This window comes from Jaculus jaculus, chromosome 11 (genome assembly GCF_020740685.1).
Source record: "Jaculus jaculus isolate mJacJac1 chromosome 11, mJacJac1.mat.Y.cur, whole genome shotgun sequence".
Classification (NCBI taxonomy): domain Eukaryota; kingdom Metazoa; phylum Chordata; class Mammalia; order Rodentia; family Dipodidae; genus Jaculus; species Jaculus jaculus.
The window spans coordinates 82467908-82493405 of record NC_059112.1 but is presented as its reverse complement, the minus strand read 5'-3'; the positions used below and the strand labels follow the sequence as shown (position 1 = coordinate 82493405).

Sequence of the window (25498 nt, the reverse complement as noted above, 5' to 3'; positions counted from 1 at the left end):
CGCACATAACTGATCCCACCATGTTCTAAAGTTCTGTTCACAAAAACCCAAGAAACCCCAACTGCAATTATTCTTATTTTTGACAGTATTCATTGCTGTGAAATCTCCAACAATGTGATGATTTATAGCAGCTATTGAAGTTCACAGTCATGAAATATGACCTGCAAGTCTCAAATTCTCAGCAAAAAAAAAAAAAAAGAAAGAAAGAAAAAAGAAAAAAATCTCATCACTAGAGAAGCACATTAAGTCTCTTTGGAGGTTTTCTTAGAAATAACTGAGGCCCAGCTGTTGGGGGACATTGCTTCTCACTACCCTGCACTGTGCACAGAGACAAAGTACGGGGAAAGGGAAAGGAGGAGGAGGTTTCCTAAGAGAGAACAAGGAAAGAGTGTGGAGATTGTCACCTGCATGAGTCATCCAGCAGCCATCTGCATGGGGCCTGCGGCTCAGCTTTGAAGGATGCAGACAGAGTCCCAGCAGTCACAAAATTTTACATATTCTTTTGCACAACCCCATATCCCAACCACCCTAAAACCATGCTTTATTTTTATATTTCTCTTCTTCCAAGTTAATATACCTACTTGTATTCTCTGTTGGATTGTGACTCATTTGTTTTTCCTTTAACTCACATGTGTAGTTTAGCCCCCCCCCCCACTACCCTGCCACACAATAGTAAGAAATGACACTTAGGCCAAGTATGGTGGCACATGCCTTTAATCCCAGCACTCAGGGAGGGAGGCAGAGGTAGAAGGTGACTTTGAGGCCACCCTGAGACTACATAGTGAATTCCAGGTCAGCCTGGGCTATAGAGAGAACCTACCTCTAAAAAATATATTTTTTTTAAAGCAAAGAGAAATGTCACAGGAGTTTTCTGATTAGTGGCCCAACTGAGTGATTTCTCATTGTTTCTGCATGCAGTCTGTCAGTCAGGGTACTATTCCTGCCTCCCGCCCCTCCATACTCAGTCATGCTAAAGGCCTGTGGATCTTTGGAAGGGGCTCCCAGATTGTTGCACTGGTTTCTGGTTCTGGAGCTTGGGTTCTCTTTCATGAGCTCTGCCATTATTCCCCAGACACATCATGTGAGCCAGTGGGCTACACCCTTGATTTTTTTTTTTTTTCCTCTTTTTCCTCTGTGGCTCACCTGAAAGTAAAGCTGAGATGCTCAGGGCTCTTATAGCTTTGTGCTTAAAAAGGACTGGGCTTGAGCTGGGGAGATGGTTCAGCAGTTTAGGTGCTTGTTTGCAAAGCCTAATGACTCTGGTTTGATTCCCCAGTAACTACATAAAGCCAGATGCATGGAGTAGCATTTGCATCTGGAGTTCATTTACAGTGGCTAAAGGTCTGAGAGCACCCGTTCTCCCTGTCTGTCTCTCTTCTCGCTACTTCTCTCCTTGCAATAAATAAAAATATTTTAATAAGAAAAAGGAGTGGATTTAAGGTGGGGAGATGGCTCAGTGGATAAAATGCTTGCTGCACAAGCATGAGGATCTGAGCTTGGATCTTCAACACCCAGGTCAAAGCTGGACATATTGCCTGTAATGCCAGCACTGAGGGGGTTGAGACTGGAGGACCCCTAGAGCTTGCTGCCTAGCTAATCCAGTCAAATCAGCGAGCTCCAGGTTCAGTGAAAGACCATGTCTCAAAAAATAAGGTGGAGGGGGCTGGAGGAGTGGCTTTGCAGTTCAGGCATTTGCCTGCAAAGCCAAAGGACCCAGGTTCAATTCCCCAGGACCCACATAAGCCAGATGCACAAGGGGACACATGCGTCTGGAGCTCATTTGCAGTGGCTGGAAGCCATGGCATGCCCATTCTCTCTCTTTCTCTCTGCTCACCTCTTTCTCTGCAAAATAAATAAATAAATAAAAATAAAATATTTTTTAAAAATATGGTGGAGGGTAACTGAGGAAGACACCTCTGGCCACCACAGTAAGTACACATACACGGGCATTCGTGCACATATGAACACGCATATGCACACACACATAGATTAAAAACAAGAGTGGGCTGACCCTGTTCCCCTGGAATTCTTCTCAGGATTGGAGGATTGCCAAGTGACTCTAGCACTCTCCTGCAAGTTTAGATGGTTGTTCCCTGGTTCCCTGAGGTGCACCCTAGGAGCAATGTCCGCTTAGGAACCTCATGCACAGAATAGAAATGGCTAACACCTGTGAGGGAAGTGACTGATCATTGCGCAGTATCAGCTTCCCTTGGCACTGGAGCCATTATTCACATAGTTCTGGAAGGAGTTTATTTTTAGGACTCAATTTTAGTGTCTGCAAGGGGAATGGTGAATGCATGTCAAACTGGCTGTCTATAAGATAAGCAGCTAATTATCTTTTTGTTATTGGACATATATTTCCAATTTTTACCTCTTATGCATAATATTGCTGGAAGAGTTAACTGAATTTGGGGGTTGCGAAAGTGGCTCGGTTGGCAAAGCCTTCATTGTGCCAACATGAAGATCTGAGTGCAGATCTCCAGCACCCTCAAAAACGGGACCCCTGGGGCAAGCTGGCTAGCTAGAGTGGTGTAATCAGCAACTCCTGAGTTTGAATTTAAGTGAGAGAGCTTGTCCAAATTAATAAGGTTGAGAGTGATTGAGGGAGACACCCAATGTCCACCTCTGGCTTCTGTACTCATGTGCATGCGTGTGCACTTGCACACATGTGAGTGCCCATGTATATGTGCACACACACACACACACACACACACACACATTTTGAAATTTGAAATGCAAACATACTGTAACAGGAACGCTGAGGGTGTAAAGACTTGACCTGAACTCAAGTGGAGGAAGGAACCACTGACCCGACAGTAGTTCTCATGGCTTGTCACCCTCCAGCTTGTGCCTTGCTTGTATGCATAAATGATTTTGCGTGGAAGGGACTTGGGTTCTGCCCCTAAGCTGGTGACCAGCCATGTGCACCTGCTCCAAGGGTGCTGTTTCTGGAGGAGATTAGGTGTTCAACAGCCAGGATGACTTGGACTGGATCAAAGAGACAGACTGGACATAGAGATAACTAGAATCTTCCATTCATTGGCTCTCATTCAACCACTATTTTATAGTTTGAAATTCCAGAGCACCCTCTCCTCTTTTTTATAACAGCAGTGAAATTGAAGTCACTTCTCTTGGTGTGCTAGACAGTTTAACATTGCCGATGTTCATGAAGTTGAAGGACTGATGCATCGCAAAACATCAAAGATCTCCATGTGGCACAGAGAGTCCTAAAATCAGCAAACATGGATGCGGGGAGCCTCGCAAACTAGTGTGCAAGAATGTTTTACAGGATTTCCATATGCCAGGGGCTGGGAATGGCTCACTTGGTAAAGCACTTGCTTTGCAAGCATGAGGACCTGAGTTTGATCCCCAGAAGCCCCCAAAAAAGCCAGACATAGTGGTACATGCTGTAATCCCAGCACTGGGGAAGGAGAGAGAGAGAGAGAGAGAGAGAGAGAGAAGAAGGAGGAGGAGGAGGAGGAGGAGGAGGAGGAGGAGGAGGAAGCAGCAGCATCCATGGAGCTCTCTGGTCAGTTTGAGAGACCCTGTCTCAAAGGATTGGACAATATTCCAAAGTAATGACCCTCAAGATAGTCCTTTGGCCTACACATCCACACACAAGTATGTGCACCCACACACATGGAAAAAGATTTTCAGCCGGATGTGGTGATGCACACCTTTAATCCCAGCCCTTAGGAGGCAGGGGTAGGAGTAATGCCATGAGTTTGAGGATACTCTGAGACCACATAGTAAATTCCAGGTCAGCCTGGACTAGAGTGGAACCCTACCTCAAAAAGAAAAAATCCAAAAAAAAAAAAAAAAAAAAGGCAAGCAACAACAAAAAAAGATTTTCATAGGCCACATATGTGCCATTCTTAACCCTCTACATGTTAGCTCTCCATTTCAAAGTCTTTCTTGCTTTTAAAAATACAAGGATAAAGAGCTGGGTATGGTGATACATGCCTTTAATACCAGCACTTGGGAGGCAGAGGTAGGAGCATCACCATGAGCTCAAGGCCATCCTGAGACTAGACTACACAGTGAATTTCAGGTCAACCTTGGCTAGAGTAAGACCCTACCTTGAAAAACAAAACAAAAATAAATAAATCAATCATAAAAAATAAAAATACTAAATGAAAAAATACAAGGATAAAATAGAACCATCTACAAATGGCCTCACAAATACGGTATTCAAGAGTAGCACTGCCACTTATAAGACCTTTTCAACAAGTGAGATGTGATTCCAGTGGATCAGCACATCTACCAGAGTATTTTAAATCAGTGAGAAGAATTAGAAACCATCTAAATGCCTTTTAACAGAGGACTGGTTTAAACATTAAGATATGGCTATTTGGTAAAGTATAATGTCCCAATTATTAAGAAGCAAGTAAGTCTACATTCTGCTGTAGAAGGAGTGCTGAGATACACGATTAAATGCCAGAGACTAACATTCAGAAAAGTATTCATAATATTCTACTGTTCATGTAGAAGAAAAGATTACATATGCGTGTAACTCTAACCCAAAAGCACATGGAGAAAATTGGTAATAATAGTTGTCCCTAGACTAGTTGAACAGAAGGTCTTCAGTGGAGGGGGACAGGAGAAGGGGGCAAAAGAGGGTGGTGGGAGGTGATTATGGTCAAAGTACATTGTACAGGGACAAGAGAGAGGGATTTTTTTAACCATTTAATCTCCAACCCCTTAAAATTTATTCTCTGCTGCTCATTGGAAAACATTTAATCTGATGGTTCCTCCAAGTATTAAACATAGGACTCAACAATCCCATCCTTGATTATACACCCAAAAGAACTGAAAATATGGAGTCAGACAGATACTGTATGTCAATATCAATAGCAGCTTTATTCCCAATAAGGAAAAAAGCCAACTGCCCACCTGCAGATGGATGTGTCTACAGAGCAAAGCATATTATTCAACCTCAAAAAGTAAAAGAACCCCCAAACAGGTGACAAGAGTTCTCACTTAGCAGGCACAGAAGTTCTGTCCGGGATGAAAACAAAGTTTTGAAATAGATGTAGTAGTTGCACAAAATTAGGAAGGCAACTAATGACACTGAATTCTATACTTAAAATGAGCAAAATGCCCAATTTTATGTTACATATGGTTACCGTGATAAAAGCTCTAATTAACTGTAATTAAAGAAAAAAAGTTCTATGCAACTTAACCTCCTCTCCGCTGAAAGTTGCCCAGATACAAACATTCTTCCAACATGACCCTGGCCTCCCCTAGTTAAGGCTCTGCTACTGACCGCTGCCCAAAATAGAAAGCTATGTGGACATGCACCCTGTTGTTAGAGGACCTTCCTCCCCAGCCCAGGCAGTGGATGTGCCGGTCACTATCCTGCAAGGCCCGGAGGGTGCGGGGTAGACTTCCTGGGTCAAGGCTGTGGGAATGAAGAGAGGCAGGGCCGCCCCAGTTCTGACTGCAGGTCTAGGGCAGCTTGACAGCGGAAAGCGGCCTCGAAGCTCTCACTTTTTCTGGAAACGGTGGAGGGCAAATGGTATCAATGTTTAAATGTTCATCTCGACTTTTTTCTTTCTTTTATTTTTCTTGAGTGTGTATGCATTGTGTGTGCATATATGCTACAGTGTGTGTGAATGCCTTGTGTGATATGTGTGCACATGTAGGCCAAAAGTTGGCCTCGGGTCTCCTCCTTGATCAGATGATCATGCTAGCCAGGAGGATCCCCTGTCCTGGCCTCTAGTGCACAGGGAAGACAAGGGGGCATCCTTGGCTGCCTGGCATTTACATGGGCTCTGAGCATCTGAAGTCAGGGCCTCAGGCTTGCCCAGCAACGGTTTCATCCGCTGAGCGTCTCCCATCCCCTCATCTGGACTTGCAGATGCTAGCTCTAGGAAAATGGCTTAGGTCTTTCTTTCTGCTCTTTCTGTCATCCTGTCGACCACTGAGAGATTGTGCCTTTTCTCCTGATTAAACCGAGAACTTGGACAGTTGACATTTTCTTTGTTTTCTTTCCAATTCAAACTACGTTTGCCACCTAGTGAGTAATCCGTGCCATGACAACCGCCTGTTTTCAAACCTCCCGGTTGCCCAGTAGGCAGGGGCGCTCAGGGGTCTCCTAACTCCATCCTGTTGCTGGATTTGCCATTGCATATGCCCTCACGAATATGTCTGCATTCAGAAACACCAGTAATGAATTAATTCTGAGGCCTTGACGGAGTACTGATATTCACTAGAAGGAACACTTGAGTTGTTTAGAAGAAAATGAACCTTAAAATATAAGTATTCTGAGTTTAAGCAGAAGAAAGTGAGAATAAGACTAGCAAGAACATGCTCAGGTGTTCCGTTGTGACTTGCTGGCTGCAGGGGATGCCATGTTCATTTCTGGTCTCTCTTCTTCCCTTACACCTGACCCATGCAGACCAGGGCTGTAAGAGTCTGGCCCTGACAGCAAGAGGTGCCTCGTTGTCTGAATGTCTGAATACAAGTCAACATAACGAGGCCCGCTTTCTTCTTCTGTTGTTTTATCATTAAGTAGATTGCTTTTCCTTCAAAAGATATCATTAATGAGTTGGGACAAGGGGACCAAAACAGATTGTGTTACATGTGCCGGGGATTAAAAAATAAACGTTAGTCACTCAGAATTCTTAAAGAATTTCCAGTAACATTTTGCAGCTGGAACCTTAGCATTCCTGAACGATGATTGCTTTTGTTTTGGCAAATATACTGAATCTGTTATATCTGTTTGCCCTGAAGATCGGGGCAGCGGAAACTCAGCTCTTCCTCGGTTATGAACGGAATGTTTATAATAAATGTTTATAATAAATCTCAGCCTTTGAGATAGGTACTGTGGATATAACTTGAATCTGTAAATGTGAAATTTATAAATTAAATAACATGCTAAGCATAACATAACCCTAAGACCCAACAATTCCACTGATTATCAAAAAAACTGAAAATTTGGACTCAATAGTTATAGACTACTGAGTCCAAGTTAAATAAAATTTTATTTAAATAAAATGCTAATAAAAGAATCTTTATTGAAATAATATATTTTATAAATTAAGATATATTTATATGGAGAAAACTATTGCAATAATATTTTCAAAACTTTGTCATAAGTTAATTCCTATACCCTACTTTTGTAAGCTCCACGAAAGACATTTTTTTATACTGAATTCTTAACTGCAAAAGATTATGTTGTAGAGGGAATGAGAGAAGGTGTAATTTTCACTTTCCTTCCAAAGTCAGCTTAGTTTTCAGAATAATGTGATGGCTTAGCCTGGCAGCGTGTGGCCTCCACGCAGCCTCCTGAGCTCTGCGATGTGTACAAGCCACTCCCTCCCTCACTAAAGCCATGTGAACTGCTTGCTCGTCGTTTTAGCCGGTGCTTGATTCTGCTTTACTTGTCTTTATTTTTTGGTGAATTCCCACGTCTCTGACTTTTGCAGGGAAGGCCAGAGGTACCGGGTGTACGTCGTGATACCGCTTCTGCCCGGGTTTGAAGGAGACATCTCAACGGGAGGCGGAAACGCCCTGCGGGCCATCATGCATTTCAACTACAGGTGCCCACACCCCGCCCCCCCCCCCCTTCTGTGCTAAGCTCTTGTGTGTGGAAGCTGGTGGAGGGAACGGCAGGGCTTCAGTGAATCATTCAGGAGAACATTGAAGAACTGGCACTTGCTTTCATTTTCCTTTTAAACCTTTGTGACTAGGTGATGAAATTCAAAATGCACCAAAAATCCTAAGTGGTGGCCTTCGGGACCCATGGCAAGTTATTTGCATATAATATTGATGAAAACTTATCTTTGTATTACTCAAAAGTAGTTGAGGAGCCTTCCATGTTCTTTTCAGTGAATAGAGAAGTAAGAAAATTAAATGCTTCAAAGGGCATAATTTCAGTGCATTTATTAGCAGGTCCCACTACAAGGTTACTATTAATAACCTCTTTTACAAGATGAAAATTCTGGTGCTGGACTGCTAGCTGGATCAGGAGATCAAGCATGAGGACCCGAGTTCAATCATGTAAATCCATGTAAAAATGCGGGTGTCACCGGCACAAGCCTATTATCTAAACTCTGGGGAGGACGAGACAGGTGGACTCCTGGGCTCACTGGTCAGACTCTCTAGCCTACTTGGCGGGCTCAGCTCCTGGCCAGTGAGAGACCCTGGCTCAAATAAGGAGGATGGAGGCCAGGTATGCTGGGTCACACATTTAATCTCAGCATTTGGAAGACCAGCTTGGGCTACAGAGTGAGATCCAGGTCAGCCCAGGGCCAGTGAGACCCTGTCTCAAACAAAAAAAAAGAAAGAAAGAAAAGAAAAGAAAAAGAAAAAGGATAGCATTCCTAAGATAAGACAAGACACCTGAGGTTATCCTCTGATGTCCACATGTATCCCCCCAACATATACAAACACACCATGAATACAGGCAAAAGAGACAAAAAGAAGGAAAACATAAATCCCTGTCTCCTAGAATTTTAACTCTTTCTTTTCTTTTATTTTTTATGTGAGAGAGAGAAGAGAATTGCCATGCTAGGGCCTCCAGCCAATGCAATGGAACCCCAGATGAGTGTGCCCCCTTGTGCACATGTGCCACCTTGAGTACTTGCATCATTTTGTGCATCTGGCTGCGTGGGACCGGGAGAGTCGAACATGAGTCCTTAGGCTTTGCAGGCAAGCGCCTTAACTGCTAAGCCATCTCTCCAGCCTAAATCTTTTCCTAATTCCTCTTTGTTAAGATTTTATGGAAATGGTGAGACTTACCCTTGATATATTTTTTATTTGTTTTATTTTTTAATATTTATATTTATTTATTTGTAAGGAGAGAGAGAAAGATTGGGAACACTAGGGCCTAGTACGTGGGTACTGGGGAATCAAACCCGGGTTGTTAGGCTTTGCAGGCAAGCGCCTTAACCACTGACCATTTCTCCAGCCCCCTTGATACGTTTTTAAATGTGAGTTTCTGTACTCACTCACAAAGGCACACGTGGCTTCTCCAAAGCTTGAGCTTTGGCAAGTGGAGCTATGAGAGGGCACGGAGGGGTTGTTGAGTGGACAGCACAGAAAGAGACAGAAAAGCACACCTGATCTCTCTGGGTCACTCACCTGGGAGAGAGAAGGAAGGTGAAGAGGTGAGTGGCCAGGTCTGGACAGGAATCTGGCTCTCAGTTACCAGCTCTGCAAGCCCACAGGGTTGAGGCCCATGCCCAGTCATACTGTCAGTGAGTCAGACATGCTGCACACTTTCCTGGACACCTCTTGATTTTCAAACCACGTGGAGATCCACGCTTTTCTGATCCAACTCTTTTAGAAGGGTGGGAGGGGCAAAGAGATCCTTGCACAGGGCCAAAAAGAGACAGGCTTGGTCTCTGTCAAATTGGGATGGGAGCCAGATGTCCCCTGTATGGACAAATTCCAGAGGACCAGGACAGAGTCTGAGGGCAGAGTCTTGGAATATTATTAGGGTGGAACTGTGTGTGTGTGTGTGTGTGTGTGTGTGTGTGTGTGTGTGTGTGTGTGTATGTGTGTGTTTTGAGGTTCAAGCTGGCCTGGAACTCACTATATACCTGAGGAGGACCTTGAACTTCTTCTGATCCTCCAGCCTCCACCTCCCAAGTGCTGGGATACAGATTGCATCACGGTGCCTAGTTTATGCAGTGGTGGAGGTGAAGGCTTCTATTCCAGGCACGTCCTCTACCAACTGAGCTGCATCCACAGCTCTGGTTTGGGTTTTTGGTTTGGTTTGCTTTGGTTTTTCGAGGTAGGGTTTCACTCTATCCCAGGCTGATCTGGAATTCATTATGTAGTCTCAGGCTGGCTTTAGCAATCCTCCTACCTCTATCTGGGATTAAAGAGTGCTGGGATTAAAAGCCTGCAACTACCACACCTGGCTGGTTTTTTGTTTGTGTTTTTTATTGTTTTTTTTGTTTTTGTTTTTTTTTTTTTAATCTTTTGGTTATCTCTGACTTGTCAAGCTTTTGTCTGTTCATCTGTCAGGGTTCCAAGTAAAGGTTTTTGTTGTTGTCTCCCATGAGGTAAATTTGCCTGGCTGCAGTGTAGGAGAACTTGAATTGTACTTTGGTCTAGGAAACGAGGAGTGAATGAACATTTGTCCATTTCTCATGTTATCTGATTTGTTACACAAGAAACAAAGCTTTTTAAGTTTAAGTCACTGACATAATGCTTAGTTGGATTTTTATCTGCTTCCTTGGCCATGCTGGTGTTATTTTTGGAATGTTGTCAGTTGTAATTATTCCCTGGAACTGTTTTCTTGAGTTTGAACCAGCTGAATGAAACTCACATTTGGCTTTTGTCCACCAGCCCAAACGACAACTTTTATTATGCATAAGCAACTGTGTGTGCTGGCATCTTTAACAATATCACCCTTTCCAGACAGAACTCCGTTTTTAATTACTTTCATAGGACAGGCAGATGGCACTTAGAATCTTTGTTTTTCAATTCCTTAGAATTCTTTCACTTCTAGTCTTGAGAAACCAACTCATTAGCACAGTCAGTTATTTGAAACTTTTTTTTTTTTTGCATTGACAGGTTTTGCTGACTTTTAGAAATAACTCAGTATAATAAGTTTGCTTAATTCCTAAATTTCTCTGCCAAGTGCTTGCCCTTTTCACCTCAGAAAGCAATATGACTTTGTAAGAAGTGTTCTTATCTATGGAGCCATTCTAAATTTATCTTTGCTGTCACCAAATTTTGTTAAGGAAAGTTCATTCACAGCCAATGGCTTTAAAAATAGCTTCTCTTTCTGAAAATTAGCCTCAATTTTATCTTTCCCAATGACTTACTTCAAAACAACTACTTTGGTCTGGAGCGATGGCTCAAGGGTTAAAGGCATTTGTTTGCAAAGCCTGTCAGCCTAGGTTTAGCTCCCTGATACCCATTTAAGCCAGGTACACAAAGTGGCACATGCATCTGGTAGTTACTTTGTAGCAGCAAGAGGCCCTGGCACTCCCATAGTCTGTCTGTCTGTCTGCCTGCCTGTCTGTCTCTACTCTCTTTTCCAAATAAATAATACAAAATATTTTTTTAAATGACTTTGGGGCTGGAGAGATGGCGTAGTGGTTAAGGCACTTGCCTGTGAAGCCCTAAGGACCCAGGTTCAAATCCCCAGAACCCACATAAGCCAGATGCACAAGGTGATGATGCATGCACACAGGTGGTATGTGATACATGTGTCTAGAGCTCACTTGCAGTGGGTAAGACCCTGGCACGCCAATTCTCTTTCACACACACACACTCTCTCTCATTAAAAATAATAAAAAAAAAAAACTACTTTGTCCTTTTAGTGGAATTACAAAAGAGATACTCATGTTATGTTTTAGCTTTAAAAACAGTGCAGAGCCCCTTCCCGTGAAAGTGCTTGTTCCCCCCTTACTTGGGTTAGGATTATGCCCGCAGATACTTCTGGCTATGACTGGTTGGCTGAAATCTCCGTAATTATTCTCTTACATACTTTCAGAACCATGTGTAGAGGAGAGAATTCCATCCTTGGACAGTTAAAATCAGAGCGTAAGTAACTGCTTTCCTTTTCCTCTGAAGTTTTATTTATTTATTTATTTGTTTGTTTGTTTGTTTTTCATGGTAGGGGTTCACTCTAGCTCAGGCTGACCTGGTATTCACTTTGTAGTCTCAGGGTGGCCTTGAACTCAGAGCGATTCTGCCTCTGCCAGGATTAAAGGCATGTGCCACCATGCCCAGCTTTTTAATTTTTTTAAAACTTTTTAATGAAGTACAAAGAATCAGTAAGATTAGATATTAATATGAGGTGTCAATATTCATGAATATTTTCATCATGTTTTTACAGAACTCTATTCACAGAAGTTTCTCCACAGAGTACTCACCTGAGGAGCTGGCGTGTAGCTCAGTAGGTAGAGAGCCTGCCCAGCATGCACAGGGCCCTGGTTTTGATCCCTAGAACCACTGAAACCACGAGTGGTGGTAGATGCCTATTATCCCAGCACTCTGGAGGGAGCGACAGGAGGATCGGATGTGCAAGGTCATTATATTAGTTACCTTCTTGTTGCTGGAACAAAATGCCTCATAAAAAATCCGTTTAAGAGAGAGAAGTTTCATTTCAGCTTATGGTTCCAGGACACTGTTCCTTGTGGCAGGAAAGGCATGGTGGCAGGCGTGAGGAAGCTGGCCACATGCAGCTCACAGTGGGGAAGCGACAGCAACCCACGCTGCTGCTCGGCCAGCGCTCTCCTTTTCATACAGTCCAGAACCTTGGCCTTTGGAGTAGTGCTCTTCAATTTCAATTAACCTAGTCAAGATAATCCCTCAAGGCATGCCCAGAGGCTAACCTAATCTGCAGAATCCCTCAAAGGTATTCTAGGTCCTGTTAAATTGACAATTAATGTATACCATCACTATTATCCTCTACATAATAAGTTCAAGGCTAGCCAGGGCTACAAGACACCTCGTCTCAAAAAAAAAAAAAAAAAAATCTACAGAATTGTACACTTTATATTTTTCCAGTAATTTTTTTTTTTTTTTGCAGTTCTGAGGATTGAGCTCAGTGCCTTGCACATGCTAAGCAAATGCTTTACTACTGAGCCATATTCCATTTACTACTGAGCCATATTCCCCACCCCCTGATTTGTACTATTTAAAAGGGTGAATTTTATACTATGTAATTTTGGTAAAAGGTATACATTCTATGAATTTTTAAGTGATGGGAAGCTTTAAAAATAATGGCTTGAATTGCCTACGTACATATACATGCACATATGCATATCATTGTTGTATGTTTAGTAATTTTTCACTAATGGTCTGTTCAATTTATAAAAATTTAGAAAACAACTTTAGGTATAAGATATGTATGTTCATCTCCAATAACATATACTTAACACATGTGGTGCCTAGTTATATCCAAGACAGAGCAAATTTACCAGAGAACTATCTGTATTTTGCTAAAGGTATTTTGCTAAAACAAAACTAGGAATGCCATTCAGTGCTGGCTGGCAGTACAAAGGTGAGGCTATAGCAGAGTAAATTCAAAACAAGCTTATTTTTCAGTTTCTCAACTGTAAAAACGTTGATGTAAGGCATTATTGTTGGCTCCTGCCTTTGCCATTCAGGGAAAATAAATTGGATTTTAACACAAGAAGCAATTTCAGTGGTGAGCCTGCTTGTGAGAAGCTCTCCAAGCACCTGGGAACAAGTCAGAAGCTCAGGCATCTCAGTGGGAAAATGTTCGGATCCTAAACATAGAGAGAAAAGATTAATTACACAGTGCCCTATCCTGAAGTCAAAGGTCATATTATTGGTTTTATTTTTGTTAATATGAAATGGTTTTTAAAGACGTGAACTAACCGGGCAGAGAAATACAAATCTCCATTGTTAGTGTTTCCAGTGATTTTAAATAACAAAACTTGCTCCTGCCAATACCTTAAAACTTCTGAAAAGAAATCCAACCATTTTAATTATCTGATTTTCCAATTTTCAGAGACCTAATGTTTAGTTTAAAGCATCTTTATTATCATTATTATTATTATTGTGAATCACAGCATTTTAGAGCCATGTTAGTACAATTTAAGCATCAAGGGTATTCAGTGAGGATTACAGAAGTACATGTATCTCATGCTGTATCTTAAAAAAATTATTGACAGCCTCTATACATATAGAAAATATGCCATGATCATAATCTCTTCCCATTACTCCCCTTTTTCCTCCTCCCTTACCTCTGTCCCCATGAATCCTTTCCTCTTTCCAACTAGTCTCCTCTTTGGAGGTCATTGTTTCCCCTCCTTCATGCAGGTCTACTGTAGGTAGCTTCAGCCCCTGTGATGTCATGAAAGTCAAGGCTATTTTGTGCTGGAAGATGGTATTATAAAGCACTCCAGCCCTTCTTTGGCTCTTACATTCTTTCTGCCACCTCTTCTGCAATGGTTCCTGAGCCTTGGAGGATGTGATAGAGATGTGTCATTGAGTGCTAAACACTCCACTGTCACTTTTTCTCAACACTTTGATGAGTTAACTTAATTTAATTTATTTATTAGAGAGAGAGAGGATAAGCACACCAGGGCCTCTAGCCACTACAAACAAACTCAAGATGCATGTACCAACTTGTGCATCTGGCCCTCCTGGATTCTGGAAAATCAAATTTGGGTCCTTAGGCTTTGCAGCCAAGCACTTTAACTGTTAAGCCATCTCTCCAGCTCTTTAATGAGTTTTAAGTCTCCCCAGTGGTCACCACCATCTGAAAAGAGAAGCTTCCCCAAACAAAGATGAGAGTAGCATTAATATATGGGCATAAACCAAGTAGTTTGAGGGCCAGACAATGCTAGTAGTTTCCCCATTAGGACTTGTGACTTCACCAGCTATTCGTGCTGCAAGTTTTAAGTAACAGAAGCCATTAATAACTTTTGATGCTTTTAAACTTTGCCTTGTAAGCCTCAAGAGTATCATACAGAACCTCTCTTCTTTCAAGGTACACATATAACAATGTTAATAGCAGTTTTCTTCTGGGACGTGACATGTGAAGTCTATAGATTCTCAGATATTTTCTCAATACATAATTTGGAAATTTCTCTGATACTTGTCTGTCTATTGCTTCTTACTAGAGTTTATATACATTCCTAGATTTCCTCATTGCTCTCATGAGCTTTACTGCCTGGGCAAAGCTGGGGTGGGGAGGTGGCATGGGCTGCAGGCTACATGTGTGTCTGTCTGATTTATCTTTGCTCACATGTCCCCTGCCCTGCTGTGGAATAGCACAGCCCTGAACCTCAGCAACTGTGCACTATGGTAACTCTTCCAGCTCCTATTTCTAGCAGCTACTCACCACTCATCTTAAATAATTGAATTTTAGGGGCTGGAGAGATTGCCTAGCAGTTAAGCACTTGCCTGTGAAGCCTAAGGACCCCGGTTCGAGGCTCAATTCCCCAGGACCACATAAACCAGATGCACAAGGGGGCGCATGCATGTGGAGTTCTTTTGCAGTGGCTGGAGGCCCTGGTGCACCCATTCTTTGACCTGCCTTTCTCTCTGTGTCTGTCGTTCTCAAATAAATGAATAAAAATAAACAAAAATATTTTTAAATAAAAATAAACAAAAAAATAATGGAATTTTGAACAATTTCAGACTTACTAAACAGTCACCAGGACTGTGCTTTGACCTTCATCCTGTTTTCAAATGCTAACATTTTACCTCTGGATAGATCCAAATAACTAGAAGGCTGCTGGTTGTTTGTTGTACTCTAAACAATTTTAGAATAAGTTGTGGTCATTACATGCATTTACTCTTAATTATATGCATGCATTTCTGACAAAACAAAGGCATTCAATTAAGCAGCAATAACCCAGTTGTCCCAACACAGTGAAGTTAGTGTTGATGTGCTATTATCTAGTTTACCAACGTCACTGAAATGCTGCAGCCCACCATACTTGTGTCCATTTAAAGCACACAAAGTTGCTAGGTTTAGTTCACAACCACAGGTGGCTTTTGGCCGACACATTCCTTCATTTTCCTTTAATATGAAGTGAATCATTTTGTGTGGTGGGTGGGGGAAAGTGCTCATGATTGTGATCGTTGAAGAGAATGGCAAGTTATTCTGCAGAACGTCATTCAACTCAAATATGTCTGCCATTTGCTAATGAAGACTTCCGACAGTAAATGTTTGGGCAGACATAGCTCAGAAGTGCGGAGTTCTTTGTGGGGCGGATGTAGGTTACATGGTGGTCATGTGTCCCACGGTTGGTCATGACCTTCTTCATTAGTGAAGGTAGTTGGGGCACAGTTCTATACCATGAGGTAACTCTTTCCCCTTTGAAATAGGTGTTGTGGGGCAATATGTGGAATCTGTATGAACATGCCGTTTCTCATTATTCACCTACTTGTTTTAGCGTACACTAATGATCACTCACCAAACCAATTATCATATGATAACTACCAAATGCTCACTTCCTAGTTCGATCATATATTCTATCTCTGTTGATGACTTTTCAGTTAATCAGCTATCACTCTACTTTGAGGGATTTTGTTCTTGACCTCCCAATTTATTTAGGCATTCATCCATCCATTTATGCACATTAGTATGGACTGACAGACCCTTGTTTTATGCAGTGGGTTATAATTTTGGTGTTCAGCTTTCCCAAGTTTAGTTAGTGAGGGCATTTTGGAGAGTGACTTTGTGTCCTTTGGCATCTTCCTGAACCTTCTGTTTTCACTGATAAAAGTAAGGTATTCCAGGTTTGTACATCTCCAACACAAGTCCTATAAGCAGCTACTTTTCTAAGGAATGTAGATTATTTTAGTGGAAAAGATGGTGTTTAGAAACCCAAATCTGAGGACTAGTAATTATTATTGTTATTGGAATTCTAATTGTTCTAGGCTCAACATACCAACTCCATTCTCTGTCTCCCTCCTGCCCTTCCTCCTTCCTTCTCTCCTTTTTTCCCTCCTTCTTTCCCTTCCTCCCTTGCCCTCCTCTCCCCTTAGAGTGTGAGGGAATCAACCCAGTGCTTCACCCATGCTAGGCAAGTGCTCTTCCCCTGAATTCCACCCCCAGCCCCAGAATCTGTTTTTACCAAGTCCCACAGACATGGACCTTATGTATGGAGAACCACTGGTCCCTGGTATATTGTTCAACATGTGAACTTTTAATGGGAAATGACTGGAAGGATAGTTGCTTTGGTAAAGAATTTGCTCCATATTTTCATTAAAAAGGTGCTTTGTTTCCTAATACCTTATTCTCTAGCTCATAAGCCAGCAAAAGATGGCACAGAGAAATAAAAAGCTGAAATATCTGGGTGTGGCATTGTGGCACATGCCTTTAATCCCAGCACTTGGGAAGCAGAGGTAGGAAGATTGCCATGAGTTCAAGGCTACCCTGAGACCACATAGTGAAATCCAGGTCAGCCTGGGCTACAGTGAACCCTACATCAACCAAACAAACAACAACAAACGAAAAGGCTGGAGAGATTGCCTAGTGATTAAGGCTCATGCCTGTAAAGCCTAAGGACCCAGGTTTGATTCTTCATGTCCCACATAAGCCCAGTGCACATGGCGGCACATGTGTCTGGAGTTCGTTTGCAATGGCTAGAGGCCCTGGCACATCCATTCTCTTTCTAGCTCTCTCTCTCTCCCGCTCTCCCTCTCTCTGTCTGTAATAAATAAATAAATAAATATTTTTTTAAAAAAAGAAAATACCGGATAAAAAACTGAAATACTGTCTGCCACTTGGACTTTTGTCTATGATCCAGTCACTCACGTATTATATTAACTGTTTCCTTCAGCACTGTGCAAGGTTGAAGATATCAAGCTGTGTTAAGATCCACTTCTTATGCTATCATAGGAGAACTGAGGGATTACATAAGTGCCTAAGAAAATTAGCTATTTTGAAACTATTTTCCAAGGGTTTTACAGACATGAGGAGCTTCAAAGAGTAACTGCTTCTCTGTCTCTCTGGCTACAGAAGGCTTGAAATGGGGAGATGGTGATGAATCATAGTCCCTGTGGAACTTTAACACACAGGGGAAAAAAATGATGTGCAGCATCTCATTTACCTGGAGCCACAGTTACTTTAGGCACATGACTCACAAGTACATCCACAGAGCAGTTCCTGTCAGCCACCGCTCTGTGCGATCACACATTGACCTATGGGAAGGATTGCCTGTCGGTGGATTAGCCCCCACACAGAACCTAGGAATGAACTTCTTTCCAAGATATCCAGACTCCAGAGCAGCCCCAAAGAACATCAGGAGCAGAGCAGGAAGCATCAATAATAAATGGAAAGTTCAGTCAGTGAGTTACCACTGGATCTATTACTGCCTTCTGATTAAAAAAAGAGTTAAGACTGAAACTCCTTTCACATTAGGATCCATGACAGCTTGGTCCTGGGGCATTTGTTCTTCGCATTGCACGTTGCTTAACAAGGGCATATGCTATGTGAGAGAGGGACCATAACTTGTTGGCAACTAACACTGAGGCCCGGGTGGGTAATGGTCACAGCTTGGCCAGGTGTGGAATGCAGTTCTTGTCCTATGAATGGGCCTCACATGATGAGAGGGAAGAGCAGGGCTTTGAAGTAGAACCCTTCTCTGCCCTGAACAAAATCCCCTGAAAGCCAGATGTAATAAGGACCCTTCATCTCAAAGGGAAAGGATTTTTCTTTTAAGCTACCAATATTTCTACTTACCCCAAAGTCAATGAAGTTGAACTACTGTTTATGGGCCAAGTGTGTTGCACATAGTTTATGGTATCAACACAAACTTTGCCTCTGGTTTAAACAACAGTAGGCCTCAGAGAAGACAGAAGCAAATGCCACACTGAAATCTCATGTTATGCATTCTCTCTCAGCTCTCACCATCACTCTTGAGTTGGTTATTCATTAAATCATTAACAGCAAAGGTTCACACTTGAATTCATTTTTGAATTGCTTCAGCAAAAGGAAGACAGAAAGCATTTTTATTTTTTTTCACATATAGCCATCTAGACTCATCACATAGGCTCCTCTTACAGTAAAAATAGATCCTACATAAATTCTGAAAGAGAAACATAGATTAGAAGCTCAGGGGATGACTCAATGTGTCCGCATGCTTGCCATATAGTTACAGGGGTCTGAGAAAACCTGAGTTTGATCCTTAGCACACATGTAAAAAAAAACTGGGCATGCCACCACAGTTCATGGAATTTTGCAGAAGAGGGGCAGAATGAATGTAAGAGCCACAGGGTGGGGGGGGGGATATCCAGAGCCATTGTTCCCCCCCTCCACGGTGATTGACTGCTTCTCTCACAACTCATAACCCATAACTCCATGGTACATAGCAGCCATTCCACTGAGGAGGGCCCTCAGTGGTGGAATGGGGGCAGGGAGGAGGGAAATGATGGTACCAACATATGATGTATCCAAACAAACTTTCTACTTAATAAAAAAAAAAAAAGGGAGGGCTGGACGGATTGCTAAGTGGTTAAGGTGCTTGCCTGTGAAGCCTATGGACCTAAGATATCTCTCTCCCTCTCTCTCTCTCTCTCTCTCTCTCTCTCTCATAGATAATTTAAAAAAAAAAAATTTAAACTTCTTTTCTAACTTGAGTCTCCAGCAGCCTGGCTGGAAGAGGTGTCACTGGGGGCAGATGTTGGAATCCAGCCTGAAGGCATGTGAAGAACAGTTTGGGCTCTGGCAGTTGGTGTTTGCAGGTGTTGGGTTCCCCCTCTCTCTCTCACTTTCTGTCTCTTCTATGATGCATACTAGAGTGAGCCAGCTTCTTCTGTCCAGCTAGCAATTCCCCCTGGACTCTGTACGCTTGAAATAAACCCTTTCCTCCCATAAGGTGCTTCTGGTTGTGTGTTTGTCCTAGTGGTGACAAGCTAACTGCAACATATCCCCACATGAAACCACACATATTAAATACACACACGTGCACCAATAAGAACTATGTAGTATATATATTCCAGTGTGTTATAAATAGCCTGTTTAAGTGGTATATTTTTATTAAGGAATAATAAAGTGAATATGCCTTGGTTGAGTGTGGCCAAATTAATTTTAGTAATTTCTTTTTTTTTTAATTTGCAGTTGGTAACCAATGGATAAATTACATATCATTTTGTGGTCTTAGAACCCATGCAGAGCTTGAAGGCAACCTAGTCACTGAGCTTATCTACGTCCACAGCAAGTTGCTAATTGCTGATGATAACACTGTTATTATTGGTAAGTATATGGCCTGTGATTGCATTCCTCAACAGCTTGATCTTTCTTGCTATTCCATGCTTCCTTGGCAATTAAAAGAAATCCAGTGATATAAGCTCTGAAACCATTTGAAACCAGTTACTTATTCTAGCATCCTTTTCAACCTGTTTTTTTTTTTCCTCCTTTCTTCTTTTCTCTATAAAGAATCAGAGATTTAGATCCATGAAATGGACTTTGTGCAAATTTCAGTATTTGGGGTCAGCAGCTTAAACCAGTTACCTATTAACCTGCCTGACCTCATTAATCCTTTACTTTTTTTTCTTTTTAGAAGTATGTGTATGTGTGTGCATGTGGCATGTACAAACGTGGGCTTGAGCGTGTCATGGCATGTATGTGGAGGTCACAGGTGGGTCTTTCTATACCATCTTACTTTGACAGAAGGTCTCACTGGTCGCTGCTGTGTGCACTAGGTTAGCTGGCCTACTAGCTTCTGGCGGATCCTCCTGTATCTGCTTTTCATCTCTCCATAGGAACACTGGGGCTACACATACTCGCACTGCTCTGACTGGCTTTCCGTAGGGTCTAAGAATCTAAAATCAGGTTCTCCCACTTGACCTGCAAACACGTTACCCCCTAAGAAATCTTCTCAGCTTCCACATGCCAAGGTCTTGGGGATTGGAGAGGGCAAGAAATGGACAGGGAAAGTGTTTCATACAGGTACCTTGTGAGTGACTTGTATCAAACCAACCTTTCCTACAGATCCAAGCAGAAATGCAAAGTCAGAAGGATGTTAAAGTATGAATCTGTCTGCTTGATGGTATCTTTCCTGATGTTTTGATGGTATTAACTAGGATGTAGAGCAGACAGCTTTGTTGATGTATGTGGGGCTGTCAAGGGAGTGTATCTTAATGAAATGATATAACCCTATTTTAAGTCTACATTCTTTTAAAAATATTTTTATTTATTTTCAAGCAGAGAGAAAAACAGAGACAGAGATCATGGGCGCTGCAGGGATCCATTCACCTTAAACAAACTCCAGATGCATGTGCCACACTATGCATCTGGCTTTATGTAAATACTGGGGAATCAAACCAGGGTCATTAGCTTTGCAGGCAAGTGCCTTAACCATTTAGCCATCTCTCCAACCTTACTCTCTTTCCTTATCAAGGACACACAGGGCTTCTATAAATCCCTTTTCCCACTCATGGTTAAGGAGAGAAGTCTTGTGTATGTTCTCAATTGGACCTACTGGGCCAGAGAAATGGAAATTCGCCTTTATTCTAATCTTACACAGACTGAAAGCTTCATTTTTACCATCAATGGGGTGTTTTGCCTGTAATATTATGTTACATGAATAAATAGCAGAAGGACAGTACTAGAAGCAGGGAATTAATAACCAGCCAGATAAATGAGTGGATGAGGGTGACAGCATGTTACCCAGAGAGATGACATGCCCCACTGTTGGGAATTGTGCTCATCTGTTTTAAATAAAATGTAGTTTCTCAGCTATAATAAGATAATTCCCTAGTCTTTATAGAAGTTAAATGTCATAAAATGTTTTGAAATTTTTTGGCAGTTATATGCCTTTTTCATCTCTATTCTCCAGTGAGAAAAGAAAAAAAAATTCCTATCTTGCAGTAATGAGACTGCCTTATCTAGAATATGAGTTAAAAAGCGAGGAAATGTTTCAAAGGAAGAAAATGTATACCTTGCAGTGAATGTAGATGTACATGTAGACTATATCTGTATATGTACATGCATTTGGGGAGACACCAGAGGGATGGATTCTTTTAATGTTTATGCAGGAGGTTAGGGAAAACATCATATTCTTCTCTATGTATTGCTCTTAAAGAAATCAAAATGCTTTGGGGATTAATTTACTCCACCTTGTCCCTCAAATACTCAAGGATCCATTTAAATTCCCCAAATTATTTTGACCTTGTTCTTCAACAGCCAACCTCAGAATATATTTATGTTAAATTTGGCAATTACATTAGGAAGGGAAACATGCTGATATTTACTGATGTGGAACAACCTGTAAACAAAGCCAGGTAAACTGCATCTGATCTTCAGCAAGGTGTCAGAAGTCTACCTTTGAGCAAGAAGTGAGGGACATAAGCATTTCCGTCCAAAGGTCCTGTTCACTTCCAGCTGGTTTTACTTTGCATGAAGTATAAGTGCAAAATACTGCTCAGTAATATAGCTATTAAGTGAGTTTGTTGAATTTTTAAATTGGCTTGTTTTCTAGAAAGGTCTCTGGGCCCTTGAAGAGTAGTTTATTTAGGCTAGCAGTAACTGATCAATTTCATATGGAATTCTCTCCTTTTTCATGAGACAGGAGGTCTCACAGAGCTCAGACTGGCCTTAAACTCTCTCTATAGCTGAAGATGACCTTGACTCCTTACCCTCCTGCCTCCACCTTCCAGATGCTGGAGTTACAGGTGTGCACCACCACACCTGGATAAGATCTTTTTCATACATAACTATCATTGCCTGCTGCTGCTCTGGATGTCCTGCTCGTCATGAGATCTGTGACCAAGTCCAGTTTTCTCTCTTTCTTTTCTTTCTTTCTTTCTTTTTTTTTTTTTTTTTTTTTTTTTTTTTTTTTTTTTTTTTTGAAGTAGGGTTTTGCTCTAGCTCAGGCTGACCTGCAATTCACTATGTAGTCTCAGGGTGGACTCAAACTCACGGCAATCCTCCTACCTCTGCCTCCTGAGTGCTGGGATTAAAGACATGTGCCACCATGCCTGGCTAAATCCAATGTTCTTACGCTCCTTAATTGTAGTACTTAACTAGGCTAACGTTTCTGTGCCCTCTCCAATCCCCAAGACCTTGGCATGTGGAAGCTGGGAAGATTTCTTAGGGGGTAACGTGTTTGCAGGTCAAGTGGGAGAACCTGATTTTAGATTCTTAGACCCTACGGAAAGCCAGTCAGAGCAGTGTGAGTATGTGTAGCCCCAGTGTTCCTATGGAGAGATGAAAAGCAGATACAGGAGGATCCGCCAGAAGCTAGTAGGCCAGCTAACCTAGTGCACACAGCAGCGACCAGTGAGACCTTCTGTCAAAGTAAGATGGTATAGAAAGACCCACCTGTGACCTCCACATACATGCCATGAGGCTATTATTGAAGCGGAACTCAAGTCTCCCCTGTTGACTAAGTGAAGTGATTGTTTTCAATGTCTACTAACCCACTGCAAAGCACCGAAGGGGAATGAACACAAATAAAACATGAACAAAACAATTAGTAAAACGTCATTGTCTTCATAGAGCTCCCGGGCTAGAGGAGAGGAAAAATCCTTATACCTAATACCAGAAACTCTGGGTGGATACTGCTGAGCCACAGCCAAATGGTCCAGAGGCCATCAGCTTATGTGGTTGTCAGGGAACCTATGTGTGGTCCTGAGTATCAGTGAGTATTAGAAGGGCAAGCTTGAGAGTGACATGTGAGGGTCTGTGGTTGAAGGGGTGCCTCAGTGAAGAAGGATTCTGCTTATTTTAGAAAGGAATGGAGCCTCGGGCATCCATCCTGGCTGCCTTAGGATCAGTACATGTATGATTTTGGAGGAAGTTTGCTGACATGGACAGAAGCTGCCCACAGTTGGCTCTTGGCCCATCCCCTCCACCTTTAAGCTAGCAAGATGGCATCTCTGAAAATACCCAACAGTCTCATTCTCCTGGAATCATTTCTTCCCATTAGTTCTCTTCACTTTTTTGTTTGTTTTGAGACTTACTCTGTTGTCTAGGCTAGTCATGACAGTCCTCTTATCTCAGCTTCCCAAGGGCTGGAATTACAGGCATGAGCCACCATGCCTGGCTTCCTCTTCACTTTTATTGATGCATCCAATTGCATTGGTCCATCTGCATCTGCACCATGCAACACCATCACCCTGATTATTGGCTTTAATTCCATGGGAGTCTTCATGCCCTTTGCTGTGGAACTTGACACATTCACAGATGTTGGAGATTAAAATTTGTATATTTTGAGAAACATTATTTATCTTACCACAAATGGGGTCACAATTTCTTAAACAGGATGTAATTTTTAAAAAGTAAAAACCAGGGCTGGAGAGATGGCTTAGCAGTTAAGCGCTTGCCTGTGAAGCCTAAGGACCCCGGTTCGAGGCTCGGTTCCCCAGGTCCCACATTAGCCAGATGCACAAGGGGGCGCACGCGTCTGGAGTTAGTTTGCAGAGGCTGGAAGCCCTAGCGCGCCCATTCTCTCTCTCTCCCTCTATCTGTCTTTCTCTCTCTGTCTGTCACTCTCAAATAAATAAATAAAAAATTTTTAAAAATGTTTAAAAAGTAAAAACCATGAAGGCAAACCTAACTGCATTAAGAGCTGAGAGCAATCATATGCCTATAATTCCAGCTCTCAGAAGTTTGAATTTGAGGCCAGCCTGGGCTACATAGTGAGTTCCACCTCAGTCTGGGTTATAATGAGATCCTACCTCAAAAAAAAAAAAAAAACTTTATTCATTAAAAGATAATGTAAAGAGAATTAAAATATATGACATAAATGGAAATAAGATATTCACAGAATATTTAATATTCAAAACACATAAGGAGCCCCTGTAAACCAACAAGAAAACTTAATGTCCAGAGAAAAACAGAGAATGGAATTGCATAACAGTTTTACCCAAACAACATATCCAAGGCCTATAAACATGAAAAAAGGCTTGTGTTCATCAACGTAACAGTGACACAAATAGTGGTCTGCCTTCCTCTTTTTTATTGGTAACTTCTGAACATGTACATGATTTGTTTTTATTGTAACTTCATCCCCTTACCTTCTTTTGTCCCCCTCTACTTCCCCTTCTTTCCAAATAGTCCCCCTTCTACTTCGATGTAATTGTTTTGTCTTCATCCATGACGATATGATGATGGGCTCAATATTGTGCAGGTCTTGTGCTGGTAACGAGAGACACTTTGAGGTCATGAATGCAATGGGCACCATGTGTCTGGAAGACAGTTCCAAGGCACCCTTCCTCATCCTTTGGCTTACATTCCTTCAGTAACCTCTTCTAAAATGTCCTGTGAGCCTTGGAGTGTGTAATTGAGATGTCACATTTAGTGTTGAGCACTCCACAGTCACTTATTCACAGCACTTTGATGGGTCTTGAGTCTCTCCAGTAGTCATTACCATCTGCAAAGAGAAGTGTCTCTAGCCAAAAGCGAGAGCAGCACTAATCCATGGGCATAAACAGAAATATTAAGAGGGCAAACAAGTAACAGTTGTTAAAAATTCCTGGGGCTAGGGATGCAGCTCCCTGGGTAAGCATACATGCACAGAGTCCTGGGTTCCATCTCCAGTAAGGCACAGACTGAGTATGGTGCTGTTATCCCGGCATTTGGGAAGTGGGGGCAGAGGATCAGAAGTCTAAAGTCATCCTTGACTATATGATGAGTTTGAGATCAACCTGAAATAGAGAAGACCCTGTCTTTAAAAAAAGAAAAGAAAACATAAACCTAGACTGTAAAACTTCAAAATATTTAGCAATCTAAGTTTAGCAGAGTTCTGGCCACAGGGACCCCATGCAGTGCTACACAGCACAGGTTGGAAACCACTTTGCAAAGTATTCTGGTGTCACCTAGGAAAGTCACACGCCCCGTGCTCAGAGTCCATGCCTTCATGCTGAACCTAGAGAGTTGCTCACTTCTACTTAGCCAGGGACAGATATACAGCATCTCATGCCAAGTGGTGTAGCACCCAAAACTCGGGGAGCAACCCCTAACCTCCATGGATAGTGGAGTGAATAAATCAGCCATTGGTGTGTTTACCAAAGGCAAATAAATATGTTACAATTAGGTACAGAAAAATCTCAAGTGATTATTGAGCTGATTACTATTATTATTTCATAATTATCTACT

The 25498-nt window shown here is 42.0% G+C and overlaps 1 protein-coding gene across 5 annotated transcripts in view; it reads left to right on the top strand.

Moving 5' to 3' along the window:
• Pld1 (phospholipase D1) overlaps positions 1 to 25498 on the top strand; it is a 224524-nt gene that overhangs the window by 179498 nt on the left and 19528 nt on the right. For 4 of the 5 annotated variants that reach the window (XM_045161639.1, XM_045161640.1, XM_045161642.1 and 1 more), the window contains 3 exons: positions 7431 to 7544; positions 11459 to 11508; positions 19517 to 19651. In XM_045161639.1, coding sequence (XP_045017574.1) covers positions 7431 to 7544; positions 11459 to 11508; positions 19517 to 19651 — 299 coding nt within the window. The remainder of the gene's footprint in view (positions 1 to 7430; positions 7545 to 11458; positions 11509 to 19516; positions 19652 to 25498) is intronic. The other variant, XM_045161641.1, reaches the window with a different exon arrangement.